This window comes from Daphnia pulicaria, chromosome 7 (genome assembly GCF_021234035.1).
Source record: "Daphnia pulicaria isolate SC F1-1A chromosome 7, SC_F0-13Bv2, whole genome shotgun sequence".
NCBI lineage: Eukaryota > Metazoa > Arthropoda > Branchiopoda > Diplostraca > Daphniidae > Daphnia > Daphnia pulicaria.
In genome coordinates, this window is record NC_060919.1 from 2634809 (window position 1) to 2649561 (window position 14753).

The following is a 14753-nucleotide window of genomic DNA, read 5'->3' on the forward strand; positions in this document are numbered from 1 at the left end:
TTATAAATTATAATAAAGTCGTTTAACTTACAGATTATTAACTAAAAAACTAAGAACCCATTAGGAAGACGTTCAGTCGACAACAATTTTAGATCAAAATTAAGGTCCCTTGCACTCGCAGTTTTTCAGACTCGTCAACATCTTTGTATTTCTCTGAATGGGCGAGGGAAATCACGTGATACAATCAATCACGGCAAAATTATTTCATCATTTTAACTAATGAAAATTAAACATTCCAATTAATGATTCAATTTTTTGTGACAAATAATCAACATTACAAATTTATCTAAACAAGGGATTTGACAAGGTACATCAGCATACTGTTAAACTGTTCGAGATCTTGTTGTTTGGCCTTTTCCCATTCGTCCGTCGCCGTTACTTCGCCTGAAAATTGACGAAAGAATTCGACCGCGTACTTCCTCAAATGAAACGCTGGGTGGTGTTCGTCGGTGATCAAAAGCAATTCCAGGCAATTTTCTGCCGACATGCGATGAATTAATTGAGTCTCACATTCCATTTTTAACTGTTCCAACAGATATTTATCTGCGGCTGCAAGTATTCCAGCGGACATCTTCCCCATCGTCGACTCCGACAGACGACCAGTGTACAGAAAGCGGAGGATTTCACTAAACACGGCCGGCTCCACATCTTCAACTTCGATTTGGTTCGTTAAATTTTCTTTTGTCGGGTGCTCAAACATCGCGTCAAAATATTTACTTCTTGCGACCAAAATGTTCTTGTGGGCTTGAAACTGACGTCCACGGACGTTAAAGACGATGTCGGAAAATTTCATAGTTTCAAAGAGTTCTTTCAGTTCGGCAGCTACTAGTCGATCGCTGTTGCTGAATAGTTTCTCATCCAAATCGTCGGCCTCTATGGACAACTTCTTTGATAGTGTTTCAGGAATTATTTGAATTAAACTTTCGATCACACAGTTGATGGTGAGATTCCCATTCACAAAACACCCAGATTCCATCAAGATTTTTTTCTCCAGCTGAAATACTTGATACGGGAGATTTGTATATTGAGGTAAACCGTGCTGTTGGCTGAAAATCTTTTCCCGTTTTTTATTCGAAATCGAAATCGTCACTCGGACGGGATTACGTAATGGATTGTTGGGAAAAGAACTATGCAGATTCACCATCATATTGGCACCCTGGTCAAACAAGAACAGAGTCCATTTTGATTCAGGGTTTTTTTCATGAAAAAATTTGGCTGAAGAATAACTGGAACCCCAGTTTTCAAAAGATTTGAGAATCGCAAACTGTTGAAAGGTCCACTCAAACTTTAGTTGAAGAAGTTCGGTCTGTGTTTGGCACCAAACTGTGCTACCTGGTAGTTGCAGAGCTTCTTTATTTAATTGCTGGTCGCTCATTTTAACTCGGGAACAAATTAAATCTGAAAAGACTGATCATCAGCAAGATCACAAGAACGACTGAAGCACTGAACAGACACACAATCGCTTCCAAAAACGAAGTGAATCGTCGAACGGGTTATTCGTTGATTAACGAGAAGTAATCGTCGTATTTTGGTCGAACTTTAAACAAGAGTTCTGACAAAAATCTTGATTACTGTGCGGTAAACATTTCATGCAGAAAAATTAAAAAGACTGTGAATAAAAGCCTTAATCACCTAATTTTATTGTTTTCTTGTAAGCGATTAATCTGAATATTTTTCATAGCAATCTTCGGGGAGACTTTTACACGCGAAAATAATGTCGACAAAAAAATTGTTTTAACACTTGGATGCGTGGAGTTCGGCAGCCAACGCCATCATCACAATCACGGCAACGAAGGTAAATTTACATATTTTGTTTTTTCCGTTTATCAATTATTATTTAGTATGTCCTGTTTGTATCATTCCCATCAATTTTGATTGATCCACAAATATTTTAAAATTCTAACGGAAGTCTAAAATGATTCAGGTCTTCCGTGTTACTCTCCCGTTGATGAGAAATCGACATCTGCCAAAGTCCCACCAGCTGCAATTATGTATGCCAACCGGATGGCATTGATCGCAAAGTGAAAGATCAGCAAGGTCATTGGTAATAATTTATAAATGTCTTATTATTCCCATTGGGGAAAAGTTAAACATTCTGTTCCTCAAATGCAGTTAGTAGCTCATTACTAATTCTTTCTGGGAAGCTAGAAGAAATTGGTGACTACTTAATTAATTACTCTGTTTATAGTCAGAAAATGCCAAAACGGGATCGATAGACATTTTTATCCTGACTAGCGCTTTTGTTACATCCTTTATTAATTATTATCCAAACTAACCTAAAAACTTGAAAACTAAAAACTAAACTTTCTCAATTTTTCCCTATTTATTTTCCCTTAATTAGTTTACAATTATCTTAGAAACAAAATTACGTAACCCCATCCCTTCAAAGAAAAAGGCCGGGAAAGGTAAAGACAACGCCCCCAAAGTTTTTCCCAACTAGGTTAAGATATTTACGTTTTGCTCCACCAGCCTCCGACAAAACTTTTCTTTTGAATAATCCCTTTTACTTCATTAAGTTAATAGAATAACATTATCCAAAATTATTTCACTCCAACAAGATTTCTCTACTGCTATTTCACACACCCTGCATTACTTGTATGTTACTTAATAAAAATGCTGCCTGTATATGCTTTATAACAGGTTTCACGTTGAGCAGATACTTACATTTATCCGCCTTTACCAAATTCAACCCCCGCAGGCACCGCAGGGGCAGAGAAATCCCAGCAGCTTCCACATCCGCTTCCATTCCTTACCAGTAGTGAGCACGAATAAGTAAGGAAGACAATCATACATAGCAGCATGTTTTTATTTTTAGCAATAATTTGTCACGAATATTTCCATCTTGTTCTGTGCCCATTAACTTACAGAACTGAGCTATGCTCGGCTACTAACTGTGCGCACTACCCAATAGGAAGACATTCAGGCGACAAAGCACCCGCATTCGATGTTTAGTCTTAAACAAATTTGAATGAAACCTAATTTTATTGAGATGTAACAAAATGTAATGAGGCCCTTTTGATTGACATTTTTAGAGTTCCTTTTACTCACAGCTTTTCAAACTCATCAAAATCTTTGTATTTCTGAATGGAGGAATCAAACGATACAATTAGACACGGGTAAATTATATCTTCATTTGAACGTAATATTGAAATCAAACATTCCAATTCCAAGTAATGATTCCAAACAAATAATCAACATTTAAAATTTATCTAAACAATAGATTTGACAAGATTTTGCAGCACACTGAAACATTTTTCAGGATCATCTTTTTTGGCCTTTTCCCAATCTTCCGTCGCCATCACTTCGCTGGAGAAATTGCGGAAGAATTCGACCGCATACTGTCTCAAATGAAACGCTGGATGATGTTCATGGGTATTCAAAAGTAATTCCAGACAATTTTCTACCGACATTCGATGAATGATACGAGTCTCACACTCCATTTTCAATTGATCCAATAGATATTTATCCGCCACTCTGAGTATTTCAAAGGCCATGTTCTCCATCGTCGACTCCGACACTTTTCCAGTGTAGATGAAGCGGAGGATTTCGTTAAACACATCCGGCTCCACGTCTTCAACTTCGATTTGGTTCGTTAAATTTTCTTTTGTCGGGTGATCAAACATCGCAGTGAAAAATTTACTTCTTGCGGCCAAAATGTTTTTGTGGGCTTTAAATTGGCGTCCACGGACGTTGAAGGCGATGTCGGAAAATTTCAAATCTTCAAAGAGTCCTGTTAGTTGGGCAACTAGTTGGTCGCTGTTGCCGAATGGTTTCTCATCCAAATTGGCCACTGTAGACGACTTGCCCGACAGTACAGGATTTTTCAATACGAAACTTTCAATCTCACAGTAGATGGTGAGTTTCCCATTGACGAAGCACTGGGACTCTACTAAAAATTTTTTTGCGATTTGAAAAACACAGCAAGGCAATTTTGTATACTGAGGTAAGCATTGTTGTTGCGGGAAAATCTGTTCGCGTTTTCTATTCGAAATGGCGATCTTCACTTGGACGGGATTTCCTAATTGATTGTTGGGATGAGGCAATTCTAGGTTGATCCTGATATTGGCTCCCTCGTCAGACAATCGCAGAGACCATTTTGAATCGGGTTTTTTTTCGTGAAAAAAATGAGATGAAGAATAATCTCCCCATTTTTCAAAAGTTTTTAGGAACGCTAATTGGTGAATGGTCCACTCAAACTTTAATTGAACAACTTCGTTCTGCGTTTGGCACCAAGCAATGCTACCTGGTGTTGGCAGAATTTCATTATTTGTCTGTAAAATGAAATCGTCTTGTTTTGCCGATTGGCACCAATCGGTGCCTGACAAAACTTCCTGTAAAATGATACCTCGTTGTTTGCTTTGTGAAAGCTGCGTTTGGCACCGAACTGTTCTTCTATTTGACGGTGGAAGAATTTCTTTAGTTGCTTGTTGGGCGCTCATTTTAACTTGGAAACAAATTAAATCTAATAGTAAGACTGATCAGTAAGAGTGGACAAGAATGACTGAGATCAGGCAGAGCAGCCAGCCACCAAAGACAAAGTAGAAATCGTCGAACGACGACAGGTTATCGTTGAACAACGAGAGTTAATGGACGTATACGTTCTCTTGACGACTATAGTTTCCTTGAAAATACTACCCCACCTCTCATAATTGCAAGATAAACATGTCAGGGTCAGAAAAAAAAATAGCAGTAGGCCTACGTTTAGGCCTAAATTTCGTTTTCGTAATTCTTACAAAACACAATTATATTTTGGTTTTTGCCTAGAGAAAGCATAACAGCTTAACGTGTTTCCCGGCACTCCGGACATCACTTTAGACCTTTTGAAGTACAGGCCAAATGCCAATTGCCTTAATTGAGAAATTCGAACGTGTAAAAGTTAAAAATTGTGATCCTCAAGTGCAGTCAGTTGCTTCTCATTAATTGTTTCTTCTAATTTGTTGTATTAATTATTATTCTGTTTAATAGTCGAAAAATCTTCGGATTCAAAATCTTCGGCTGCGTGGGGAGTCTTGCAGCGAGTGCCATCATCACAATCACGGCGACGAAGGTAAATTTACCCATTCTGCACCTGCATTACTGCATTAGTATCCCATGTGTTAATGGCAAATGAAGGTTGACATTTATTTCTATAATATTTCGTGTTAACTTGAACATACCTCTAGAAAAGCTAAGTTGTTATTGTAGGGTTGGCTGAGAGGTTGAATCGCAAAGAGAAGGCCAAATTTCCATCCGAAACCTCCGCCTTTTTTTATACAGTTCTCATTATTGACTCTGCTGTTCATGCACCCTGATTGATAGACAATTAGGGACTTAGTAAAAAGCATTATATACCTGTCCCATCATCAAGATAGCGTTAACCTTCTTATCCAGGCTAACTTATGCATTCGTTATGACTATGTTATTTTTGGTGGAGAATGAATTTTTTTGCTTGAATTTTCGCCATCTAACTAAGGATCTTTGAATCTAGAAATTTTGCTGTAAACATTTGTTGGAATAGCGCTGACGGAGTGACGGGAAATTGATAGAAAAAGTTGATCTCTTTAACATCGAGTTTTATTGCCGTAAACTGACAAAGCTAAACCCATGGCACCATATAGTATCTTTCAAATAGGAACAGTGGGACAAAAGGAAACGTACATCTATGCGTGTGGACGTTCAGTCAGGACTGAGGAGTGAGGACGTAAGGTGGATGGGCTTCCAGCGTCACTTTTTGTTTTGGTGATGAGCTACGTACGTAAATGATTCCCGTAATAATATTAAGGAGTAATATATTAAACACCTAATAATGTCGTTGAACCTACAGATGATTAACTAAAAGCTAATAAAAACTAAAAAGCTATTAGATAGGCGTTCAAATAACATAGACATAGCAACCCAATTAAAATATTTAGTCTTAAAAAATTCAAACGAAACCAAATTTTATTCAGATTTTCCGTGATCGAATGATTAAATCGCACCGAAGAAGAGACGTTTTTCGATCGAAATGAGTCTGTCCTGTTTTTCAATCTTCCCAATCCCATCAATTTTGTTTATTCCACAATTACATAATTTGATTTTGCTAGAGGAAAGTATGAAATTATTCGTGTTTTTCGGTATATGTTCCCCTTTTGAATTTTGTTTGCTTGAATTTTCGCCTTCTAACTAGGATCTTAATAATAATGAATCTAAAACATTTTGCTGTAAACATTTGTTGGAAATAGCAATGACGGAGTGACGGGAAATTGCTAGAAAAATTTGATCTCTGTAACATAGAGTTTTATTGCCGTAAACTGACAGGCATTACAGGTGCTATGGGAAAGTTCTTTCGAAAAGTATGCGGGTCGATGGGAGTTTTGTTGCAGATTTTTACTTGAAATGTGAAACTAATTATAAAATAATAAAATTGTTCTCAATTGCTTTGAATTATTTCAACAAGAGTTTGTAAAAAAAAATATTTTTATTGTTATTTAATTAATCAGATGACTCTGATTTGCTGATTTAATCATATTTGGCAAACATTTTATTAGTTGGCGGGAAAATTCATAAGTTGGCAACATTGTGCTCCCAGTAATCAGTAATGACAATAGGAAAGTTTGCTGGGTGGTCATAACTCATAGGTTCATTTTAATCTTACCTTGGCCATGCCTCGGCTACTCAAAACTCAGCGTTTCGTCTAGGCTTCCAACTCAGCATGGTGTTTTCCGTAAGTTTAATTAATTGCAATGCTGGATCGTTATCGTTAGATTTTAATAACTACTAAATACTAATTAGCACCAAAAAGTCCGTTTACGTAAAGTTTTTTTTGTTCCTTGATAGTCCAATCTTCAGTGGCCCGGATGGCCCCGTCCCCTTTACACATGGTCATGGCCTCGTGCCATTCATGTGGTAAAGCAGCAGCCAAAGTCAAGGAAATGTTGAACCATCGTCCCAGGATTCCAACATAACATCTGCACCAGAAGTGAGGTATGGACTGATTCATTTGCACTGAATTTTGAATTCCCCATGTTATCCGGGTCTTATGAGAACATTTTTCTGTGTACCATTATCAGGGCAATTGTTACATTGATTACTTACAACAGCTCAAGATATTAGCAACATCATACCTACCTGAACTACTCAATAGCCTGGGCATAATGTTCTGCCCAAAAGAGCAGGAATTCTAACCTCCAGTCTACACGTGGATGACCAGTGACCACAGCTCATCATGCAACAAAGTCAAACTAAGTGACACTGCTGTTGAAGAAAACCACTAGCCAGTGAAAAGACGAATGTCGGCATTAGCGACATAATTGCTGAATCATTGACAGTTTTTGCCTATACATGTTCAAGAGTTTGAATAACTGTATTCATTTTTACTACCTGTGTGGCTCACGGTGGCTCACTTGGACACAGAGTGCAAACATTTTTATTAATCTTCAACAGCACATGAGACACTGGTAAGGCTTATAAAACTCTAATTATGTGCATATTTTAATGAAATTTTCGTCCTTATCATCTTAATTTTTATTTTTTCTACTTCCAGGTTCATCTTGTTAGTGTCCGGTAATGTAACCTCCCATTAGGGCCGCTGTCGAAATTGTGTGTTTCGAGTGTCAACTCTTCAAATTTATTTTCTTAATGGAGATGAGGATATTACTACCGAGCGACAAGAAAAATTTCCTCCGGACTAGAATTTCCACTGATTAGGGAAGCAAGATACCTGCTTGGAGGTGTAAACTGGTTGACCCATAATGAAAGTGAGTCGTATTATAAAAACCAAGTCTTTATTATTCTTCATTAATTTTTCATGCTACTTACTTAGTTTTGTGTTTACCTTGGTCACTGCCATCTGTGTGGGAGGATATTTTTCGACAAGCCAGACATGTGAGGAGGAATTCCGGCACTGCATCCTCCTACATTCATGTGGCGCTTATTCCTCCTACTCCTTTCACTTGTGGTGCTAATGGATGCATCCATACTAATACTGTCACGGAATCTACGAGGATTAGGCCGTCAACTGAAGGTAAAGGTTCAAATTTTAATTAAATTCCTTAGGTGGATGAAGCACTGACCGCGGGGTGGGTTTTGTTTTCCTGTTATTCTTCTTTTAGCTTTCTTTTTCTAACATTGTGTTTCATCGACTGACGTAACGTTACTCTCTGCCTATAGTATTACTGTAATCTTCCATTTCCATCTAGGCATGTCAAACGCTTTTCAGTTTGAAAGATTGAGGCTTTCGCTTGTCATTTTCTACTCCAGTGGCTATTTGCGATTTAATCCTTTTGAATTGTTCCAGTGAGCCTTTTCACAATTCGATTAGATAATAATATTTAGTATCAGTAATAGATAATGCAGTGTAAAAAATGTGTGTCGCTACCTTCTGGCTACGCATTTTTTGGACCATTCCCTGATGGCCAAATTTCTTTTATTGCCCATTTTCATAGTGGGAAGGAATTGCACCGCTTCGATATTTTCAACTCTTGGAAAGCCACAGTCAACTATCGTTTGGATTGCCATGTTTTGTCTACAAGATCATACGCAGTCTTTTCGATGAACACAAAGAAATCTTTGATTTTTTTTTTCGTAAGCAATTATATGGAAAGTACTAGGCCTTGCTTCATTCCGCAAGAATGGAGACCCTGTTGTGGTTCGTGAGATTTTGAATCATTACTTATCACTGGGGGTTATGAGAAACAGTTCAATTTATTATTATACTTAAGTCTAGTCATTCTATGGGTGATCTGAGGTTTATTTTAGTGAAAAGTTGCGACATCCACTCAACATGGTTCTTGTTGAACCTTCTACTTTAAATCAGTGTTCAAAACTTTCAGTTCTCTGCGATACCAGTAACTACCTCACGTGAACGGTTTTAATGAACCTGGTTCCCTTGTATGATTTTTATCCTTGCAATAAAACAAAGAAATAAATAAGCAGTGAATGGAGAATTTCATAGATAAGTCTCTAGCGTAACAAATTTTGTCCATCCCCTCTAAAGCTTCCTGTGCAATTTTATCTCTTAATTTTTTTAGTAATTTTAATCAATGTATGAAATACCTTTTTCCAGTAAATTATCGTAGCCTATCGTTCAATTCGGGCATGCATCTTTTTGAGTCCTTGTACTTCTGCAACTAGTACTTCAATCTGTTTCTTTATTTGTACTCCAAGTTTTGTGGTAGCTGAAGTTGATGGAATCTCAGATGCAAACGGAAGGGAGTGAAACGAAAGGGAGCGCGTTGAACGAATGAAAGGTGAATTACTTGACAGCTAGACATTTTTATCGTTTCGACAATACTATTTATATGTAACTGACATAAGTGTTCACACCCGCATGTTTTCCTTCTTCTTAAGCGATGTAATGAGCAGCTTCACGAACTTTTATCTCATGGGAGTGATCATTTAACTTTTCTTTTTAATCACCTTTAGGAGGTCATTCTTCTTCCAATGATTTAGTTATCGTGTGGAAAGAGAAGAGCGTTTTTGGTGGCACATATCCAGACGAGCTGCAATCTATTAAAAGGTAGGAAAGTTTTTATAAATACATTTCCATGTTGTGGTACAAAGAACTAATTTAAGTGACATTCTTTTCCATTTTATATAGTAGTTTTGGTATTTTTTTTGTACATTTACGCGTTAATCGTAAATGTACATCTATATTTAATTAGCTAATAATTAACTTATCTTTTTATTCGTTCCGTGTTTATCCAAATCCTGCTGCCGAGTGTAAACGCTGTCTAAAATACGGGCTCACATTTTCTAAAATTATTTTTCTATCGTGGTATTTGAGTGAAGCTTTTTCGATTGGAAAATAGCTTTTCGTTTGCTGCGGTAAAAATCCAGTTGAGCGTAGATTTCTTGGTCGTATCAGTTAAGTCAGTTATTTAGTTGGTATAGTCTGTCGCGTTGGAAACAAAAATTTAATGGGCTTCAGAGATATGTTCCGTAATCTTGGCGTGCGTTTCTTTATTAAAGATGGAATTGTGAATCTGTTTTACATGGGTTTAACTATTACATGGACCAAGGAGCAATTTAGTCTTTCAACTAGCAGCTCTCATGTATTCAAAACCATCCAAAATCGTCCTACGAACGTACTCGCTTAATGGTGTATAGATTCATCTATAAAAAGTGTTCAAACAATCCAAAACAATCAATCGACTAAACATCTTTTTGTATTCCTGAATGGAAAATTCATATGATGGAACAAAACATACAAAACTGTATTTTCTTGATTTCAACGTATGAAAGAAATTAATAATGTCTTTTTACGTTCTTGCCTCGAGATCAGATAATCAGCATTTTTTTTTCCGAAAAATATCTAAAAAGGAAACTTGACAAGCAACTTCAGCATCTTGAAACACTGCTCCGGATGACTTTGTTCTGCCTTTTCCCATTCGTCCGTTGCCATCACTTCGCGTAAGCAACGACGGAAGAATTCGACCGCGTACTTCCTCAAATGAAACGCTGGATGGTGTTCATCGGTGATTACAAGTAATTCCAGACAATTCTCTGCCGACATCCGGTGAATAAATTGATTCTCACATTCCATTTTTAACTGTTCCAACATATATTTATCGGCGGCTGCAAGTATTCCAGCGGACATCTTCCCCATCGTTGACTCCGACAGACGACCAGTGTAGAGAAAGCGGAGGATTTCCTGAAACACGTCCGGCTCGACGTCTTCAATTTCGACTTGATGAGTTAAGTTTTCTTTAGTAGGGTGCTCAAACATCGCGGCAAAATATTGACTTCTTGTGGCCAAAATGCTCTTGTGGGCCTTAAATTGACGTCCACGGACGTTAATAGTAAAGTCGGAGAATTTTATTGTTTCATAGAGTTCTTCTAGATGAGCAATTAGTTGATTGCTGTTATTGAATGGCTTCTCATGAAGATCTGGTTGTGTAGGCGACTTGTCTGACATTTCATAGGGTTTATACCTGTTTGGTATCAAATATTCAATCTCACAGTGTATGGTAAGTTGCCCATTTACGAAACATTCAGATTCCATTAGAGATCTTTTCTCTATCTGAAACACATAACGAGGAAATGTAGTACCTTTAGCTAAGTAGTGTTGTTGCGAGAAAATCTTTTCACCGTTTTCATTCGAAATTGCGATCTGCACTCGGACAGGACTACCTGATTGTGTTTGAAATTTTAGAGACAGGTCGATTTTTATGCAGGGGTCTATATCGTAAAAGTGCAAAATCAATTTCGGATCACCGGTTAGTTCTTTGAAAAAAGTACATGAAAGATACTCTTCCCAGTCTTTAAAAGTTTCTAGAGTGGCCAGTCGTTGGATGGTCAACTCGTAATCTATTTTAGTCATTCCGTTGTGCGTGCCGCACCAATAGGATATTTTGCTTGATGGTGGCAAAGTCTCCAACTGTGTTTCCACATCTACTTTTTTTCCTCCTTGATCACTCATTTTAACTCGGGAAACAAATGAGAGCGGTAGCCAATTCGGCTTTAATAACTACTACAGAGCTTGATCAGAAAGACTATTTCTTAACAGTGAAAAGAAAACGACTGGGGCCTAGGAGCTAACTAAAGAGACCACGTGGAATCGGGGGCGTCCACACAATACGCCACGCGATTTTGACGATTTTTTACCCGCTCTCCTCCTTGGTTTGGGTCGTCACAGTCTGTAAAAAAAAAAGATATACCCCCCTCTTTATAATACGTCAAAAATGTTTGACCCCCCCCCCTTTTTTTTAGAGAAATTACGTGTCAAATCTTTTTTTGTAAAAAAGAAAAATCTGCCTCCCTTTTTTGGGATTAGGAAAAAGAAAAATTATGTAATCCCTTCCCTTAGATATGGGCTTGGAACGTTATCGACAACGCCCCAATTTTTAGTTGTTCACCGTAATTTAAACTAATCATCGCTGTTTTACTGATTTACTGTGGCAATCAAGTGAAAGGTTCCCTGGTAAGCTTTCTGATTAGTACCTTTCCCAGTTTTCAAAGTTATCAAGACAAACACAATAATACTTGGATACAAGTAGCTGGATTGAACAGTCTTGATAACATCAATGGTTGTGGATCCACTCCGCTGGATTTGAGGAATAAATGTGAGCTTCAATCGACATGGCCGAAGTATTGAAATCGCATGTGTGTAAGGAATAGAATTCTCCTCAGCTTGGCCGTCGTTGGAAGCCAAGTTTTCCCGAGCTTCGTGTTCTCATCCGCCGAAACAGCCATTAGCCTGGCTACAATCCACTGCCTGTTGTCCACTGGTTGTCAATAAAAAAGCTCTTTAAAATAAAATTTCTTCTATAATGAAACTATTTCGTTTAACTTAGATCGAGAGCAGATCCGCCGGATTTCTGCCGGAATGAGGCCAGCAACTTCCACATCTACCTCGGCCCTTCACTGGTGGCATGCACAAGTCATTATTACGGTAGTCAATCTTATTGTATAACGATTTATATTTTTAATTCTTTCTGGGAAGATGTCTCTAGAAGAAATTGTGATTACTTAATTAATTACTATGCTTATAGTCGGAAAATGGTATCGATAGATATATTTTTAGTCTGAGCTTTTTACATCCTTTATTATCCCAAAGAGAACTTCACTAAAAATTAAAAACTAAACTTTCTCAATTTTTCCCTATTAGTTTACAATTATCTTAGGATCAAAATTACGTAACCCCATCCTTTCAAAGAAAAAGGCCGGGAAAGGTAAAGACAACGCCCCCAAAGTTTTTCCCAACTTGGTTAAGATATTTGCGTTTTTCCCCACCAGCCTCCGACAAAACATTTCTTAAATAATCCCTTTTACTTAGTAGAATAACATTATCCAAAATTATTTCACTCCAACAAGATTTCCCTACTGTAATTTAACACTAACTACGTTACCTGTGTGTCACTTGATAAAAATGCTGCCTATATGCTCTATTACAGGTTTCACGTTGAGCAGATCTGCTCTATTTACCAAATTCAACCACCGCAGGGGGAGAGAAATCCCTACGCCTCGGACTTCGACTCCTTCCTGGTAACAAGGACAAATTAGTAAGGAGACAATCTCAGGTTTGTATTTTTAGTTGTCGCCTAACGTATAGAACTGGACAGTACTTGAAGTAACTGTGCGCACCAGCACCTATTAGGAATACGTTCAGGCAACATGATTCCCGAATATCGATGTTAAGTCTTAAAGAAAATTGGAATAAAATCCAATTTTATTGATATGTTAAAGATGAAATCGTAATGGCCCTTTTGAAAAAAATAACATTTTTAGAATTGGGCTTGTTTTAACTTCTCAACATCTTTCTATTTGTCAATAAAAGAACCACATAATACAGTTATCACAAGTAATGATTTCTTTTTTCTGGAAAAAATTTTTACATTCCAATTTACCTAAACAGGAGATACAAGGTCCTGCAGCACATAGAAACATTGTTCGGGATCATCTTTTTTGGCCTTTTCCCAATCATCCGTCGCCATCACTTCGCCTGAGAAATTGCGGAAGAATTCAACCGCATACTTTCTCAAATGCAACGCCGGATGGTTTTCTTCGGTCAATAAAAGTAATTCAAGACAATTTTCTGCCGGCATTCTATGAATCAAATGAATCTCACATTCTATTTTTAACTTTTCCAATAGATATTTATCGGCGGCTGCAAGTATTCCAGCGGACATCTTCCCCATCGTTGACTTCGACAGACGACCAGTGTAGATGTAGCGGAGGACGGCGGAGGATTTCATCTAACACAGCCGGCTCCACGTCTTCAATTTCTATTGGGTTCGTTAAATTTTCTTTTGTCGGGTGCTCACACATCGCGGCAAAAAATGGACTTCTTGCGACCAAAATGTTCTTGTGGGCTTGAAATTGACGTCCACGTATATTCACGGTGATGTCGGAAAACTTCATGTTTTCGAAAAGTCCTTCCAGTTGGGCCACTACTTGTCGATCGCTGTTGCTGAAGGGTTCAAAATCTGCAACTGCGGGCGACTTGCCTGCTAGTTTTACAGAAGAAGCTTTTAAAATCAAAGTTTCAATCTCACAGTCGATGGTAAGATTCCCGTTCACGAAACACTCAGATTCCATCAAATTTCTTTTCTGGATCTGTAACACGCAATGAGGTAAACGCGTATATCGAGGTAAACGGCTTTCGCGCAGGAATAACTATTCGCGTTTTGTACTCAAAATCGCAATCGTCACTTGAACGGGATTAAATAATGAAGTACTGCTATACAGGTTGACATTTATATCAGGTCCCTCGTCAGACAATATCAGAAACCATTTTGTATCAACTTTTTCGTGAAAAAAATCAGATGAACGAAAATTTGAATCCCAATTTTCGAAAGTTTTTAGGAACGCCAACTGTTGAATGGCCCACTCAAACTTTACTTAACAACTTCGTTTTGCGTTTGGCATCGAACTATGCTGCTATTTGGTGATAACAGATTTTTCGTATTTACTTGTTCGCTCATTTTAACTTGGAAACAAATGAAATTTGACTGATCACTAAGAGTGGACAAAAACGACTGATCAGAGGAAGAGCAGCCATCAGTCACCACAATACGAAATAGCCTTGGTCGAACGACGACAGTTAATAGTCATTTCATTTTCTTGGAACCAATGTAGTCATTCCATTACACCATTTTCCAAAAGTACAAGATTAACATTTCCAGAAACAAACTTAAACAGCAGCGAGCAGCAGTTGGATTAGAATTGTGGTTTTGTATTCTTTCAAAACACAATTGTATTTTAGAACTTCTTCATTTCCGAGGGGAAGCTTTCCGTGTTTCCCACCTCCGTATTTCTCCTTGACCTGCAAAAAATAGAGACCTATATGCCTTTGA

General features: G+C 37.7%; 5 protein-coding genes across 8 annotated transcripts in view; 1 reads left to right on the forward strand and 4 right to left on the reverse strand.

The window, feature by feature from the left end:
• LOC124349621 (LIM homeobox transcription factor 1-alpha-like) overlaps window positions 1–14753 on the reverse strand; it is a 947038-nt gene that overhangs the window by 736057 nt on the left and 196228 nt on the right. The window lies entirely within an intron of this gene.
• LOC124349366 (rho GTPase-activating protein 100F-like) overlaps window positions 1–14753 on the forward strand; it is a 49768-nt gene that overhangs the window by 1882 nt on the left and 33133 nt on the right. The window contains exons 3-7 of one of the 4 annotated variants that reach the window (XM_046799889.1): window positions 1682–1795; window positions 1925–2044; window positions 2641–2772; window positions 2868–3116; window positions 3221–3382. The gene's annotated coding sequence lies outside the window, so the exon portion shown is untranslated. Of the gene's footprint in view, window positions 1–1681; window positions 1796–1924; window positions 2045–2640; window positions 2773–2867; window positions 3117–3220; window positions 3383–10391; window positions 10434–14753 lie in introns of those variants that run through there. The other 3 variants (XM_046799890.1, XM_046799891.1, XM_046799894.1) reach the window with 3 other exon arrangements.
• Window positions 287–1375, reverse strand: LOC124348488 (speckle-type POZ protein B-like). Its single transcript, XM_046798710.1, has one exon. The coding sequence runs from the start codon at window positions 1373–1375 to the stop codon at window positions 287–289; it is 1089 nt and encodes a 362-aa protein (XP_046654666.1).
• LOC124348489 (speckle-type POZ protein-like) lies at window positions 3210–4678 on the reverse strand. The gene has a single exon (XM_046798711.1). It carries the CDS (start codon window positions 4437–4439, stop codon window positions 3210–3212), a length of 1230 nt encoding a protein of 409 aa, XP_046654667.1. The 5' UTR covers window positions 4440–4678.
• On the reverse strand, window positions 10256–11490 carry LOC124349816 (speckle-type POZ protein-like). The gene has a single exon (XM_046800695.1). It carries the CDS (start codon window positions 11375–11377, stop codon window positions 10271–10273), a length of 1107 nt encoding a protein of 368 aa, XP_046656651.1. The 5' UTR covers window positions 11378–11490; the 3' UTR covers window positions 10256–10270.

Bases quoted from the DNA above. Each gene is read 5' to 3' on its own strand.
- LOC124348489 (XM_046798711.1), bottom strand. From the start codon at position 4,439: ATGAGCGCCCAACAAGCAACTAAAGAAATTCTTCCACCGTCAAATAGA.
- LOC124349816 (XM_046800695.1), bottom strand. From the start codon at position 11,377: ATGAGTGATCAAGGAGGAAAAAAAGTAGATGTGGAAACACAGTTGGAG.
- LOC124348488 (XM_046798710.1), bottom strand. From the start codon at position 1,375: ATGAGCGACCAGCAATTAAATAAAGAAGCTCTGCAACTACCAGGTAGC.